This window comes from Dipteris shenzhenensis, chromosome 14 (genome assembly GCF_047967505.1).
Source record: "Dipteris shenzhenensis isolate YYH24624 ecotype China chromosome 14, Dip_SZ_1.0, whole genome shotgun sequence".
NCBI classification, from domain to species: domain Eukaryota; kingdom Viridiplantae; phylum Streptophyta; class Polypodiopsida; order Gleicheniales; family Dipteridaceae; genus Dipteris; species Dipteris shenzhenensis.
Window position 1 is genome coordinate 56,574,266 of NC_141609.1, and position 2,262 is coordinate 56,576,527.

Below are 2,262 nucleotides of genomic sequence, written 5' to 3' on the forward strand. Positions count from 1 at the left end.
GGTGTTTGCCAAAGCCACTGCTTTTGTGCATACATGCACTCTTATTATGTCATGCATAAGGGGAAAACGTCCAAACTAGGCTCCTCAAAGGGAAAAACATCCAAAATACGCATCTCCTTTTTCCCCTCCATGGCATAATCCCCTACGTATAGACATTGCTTGCCCTCTTAGCTATGGCGTCAAGAAAAAGATTTAATGGGAGTGCCTCAAGGCAACCTCCTCGAAGGCCTAAACTAGTTGCTCTTCTTGGATAGGGGGAAGAGATGGGCGCCACGACCTACCTTGGTCATCTCCACCGCCACCGCCACAGCTCATGACATGGGCACCCATAACCTTGCTCTGCCAACCTTCTTGTTCTTGCTCAACCTCTTCCGCTGCAATACCGCCCTGAGCGTGGCAGCGATCTATACTGACATCCCAGTCAGCTAAGTAATCCGCTAGACACTGCTTCGAAATCATAAGCTTCGTCACCTCATCGCAATACTGTACGCGAAACGTTGGGGGGGGCGCTGCAGCTGCCACGAATGTCCGATGCGCCGCAGCTAGCTCTTCCCGTTGCTGAATCATCCACGAAAATTGGGCGTGCTGCTTGACAGCATTGGACTTGAGACAGCGCAAGGGTGTAGGAGACGCTGTAGATTGCGAGCTGATGCAAGGGTTGGGGAGGAGGAAGTAGATCTGACCCAGTTGAAGTTCTGCATCGGGCGACAACACTGCCGTTTGCTGAACAATGCCCTGATAAGAAGCCTGACCGACAATGTGCTCTGGGTTCGCCCTCATCACGTCCCCAGCTTTCATCGGCGTGCTCATCTCTTCCACATACCCGTTGATATGCACCAACTGGATAACCTCCACCAACCTCACGCAGGACATAAGGCCACCCATGATCTGGTCGGAAATCACGAATACCGGCGATGTTGCTCCTGTCTTATTATTATTTGCTGTGATGATCATCCATTTGCCGATTGTCTTTTCTTCTGTTGGACTGCTCACAGCCACCAATCATATCCACCGCTGCGGCCTTCAAGTACAATAGAGCTGGGTTCCTCACGACGTGGTCCTAGCGAGAAAGCGGATCCAGCTCGACCTCGAGTACTGGAACAAGCCGCGCACACGCCTTCTTTTACCAGCTTGCTCTTGCGAAGCTCCCTTAATTAATTAAGTTAATACAGGAAGGATTAGATCTCAAACGAAATAAATGGATCCTCCGAATTTTCTCTATCAAGCCACCAAGTACCTCGCTTTCTGTGACTGCCGGCAGCTAGGCTTTGTCTAGAAAGTTGAAGCCGTTTGGTGCGAGTTTCGTCGGCGGCACAATTGCAAACTTTCATGGTAGGTGCTGCAGGTGCAAGTTCCACCATTCAGAGCAAGTCGGAGAGTGGAAGGTCAGGACAGGCAGTGGAGCGCTTGAAAAGGTTAAGGCAGAGGCCTGGGACTCGGGAGGCGATTCTTTGTGTCTGACATGACCATAGCGATTCCTTGAGCATGCCCGGGAAGGGGGGGGCCCTCTCAACGAACGTGAGTGTTAGTTGCTGCGTTTGGTAAGGATGGATGCTCAGCCTTGGTTGTATGCGCACCCCATTTACTAATTCCCACGACCCATCTCTGGCCTTAGGGTGGTTACAGCACCGTATTTGCCAGTACCTACGAGCAGCCCCTGGAAAGGCGGTGCGCCACTCCTAGCAAAAGCAGGCCCCGGGCATATAGCGGTCGCAGCCTCAAGCCAGCCAGGTTCAAGTCAGCGATGGAGACTTTAACCAAAAGAGAGGGTAGTCGAACGCAGGATGGGTGACTGCACATGGGTCGAAAGTCTGCATTTGTATGTTCCTGGAGCAAGAAGGCTTTCGTAGGTACGTTTGCCATGCCAGGCTCTCTAATGCCAAGGCGCTGGCATATATGCCAACCTTCGCCAACTTGGGAATAACCTCTTACACCACCAAGGGGTGCCCCAAAGGTCCCCAACTTGTAGGCAGCCAAAAAAAGTCTTGGACAGTCTTGAATGGGCTATAGCTTTACACACCATCCAAGCAAGAATCTTTATAAAAAGGTAGCATTTAATGGAGAGTGATCCTCTACTTGAATTTGATTGGTTGGGAAATGCGTGCCCAAACTTGGGCAGCCAAGGTTGCCTGTCCAAGAAATCTTTTATGATGGGCAGGAGGTGGCAACTGACTCAACTTTTGGAGTCCCCTAAATTTTTGCTATGTGTAAAGGGGGCCGCCCCAATGGAGCATTCTGATTGGCTTCCCCGATTAATGATGG

The 2,262-nt window shown here is 51.1% G+C and overlaps 1 protein-coding gene across 1 annotated transcript; it reads right to left on the minus strand.

Moving 5' to 3' along the window:
- Positions 1-228: 228 nt before the first annotated feature.
- On the minus strand, positions 229-885 carry LOC147894868 (uncharacterized). The gene has a single exon (XM_087385377.1). The coding sequence runs from the start codon at positions 883-885 to the stop codon at positions 229-231; it is 657 nt and encodes a 218-aa protein (XP_087241503.1).
- Between the last annotated feature and the right edge of the window lie 1,377 nt (positions 886-2,262).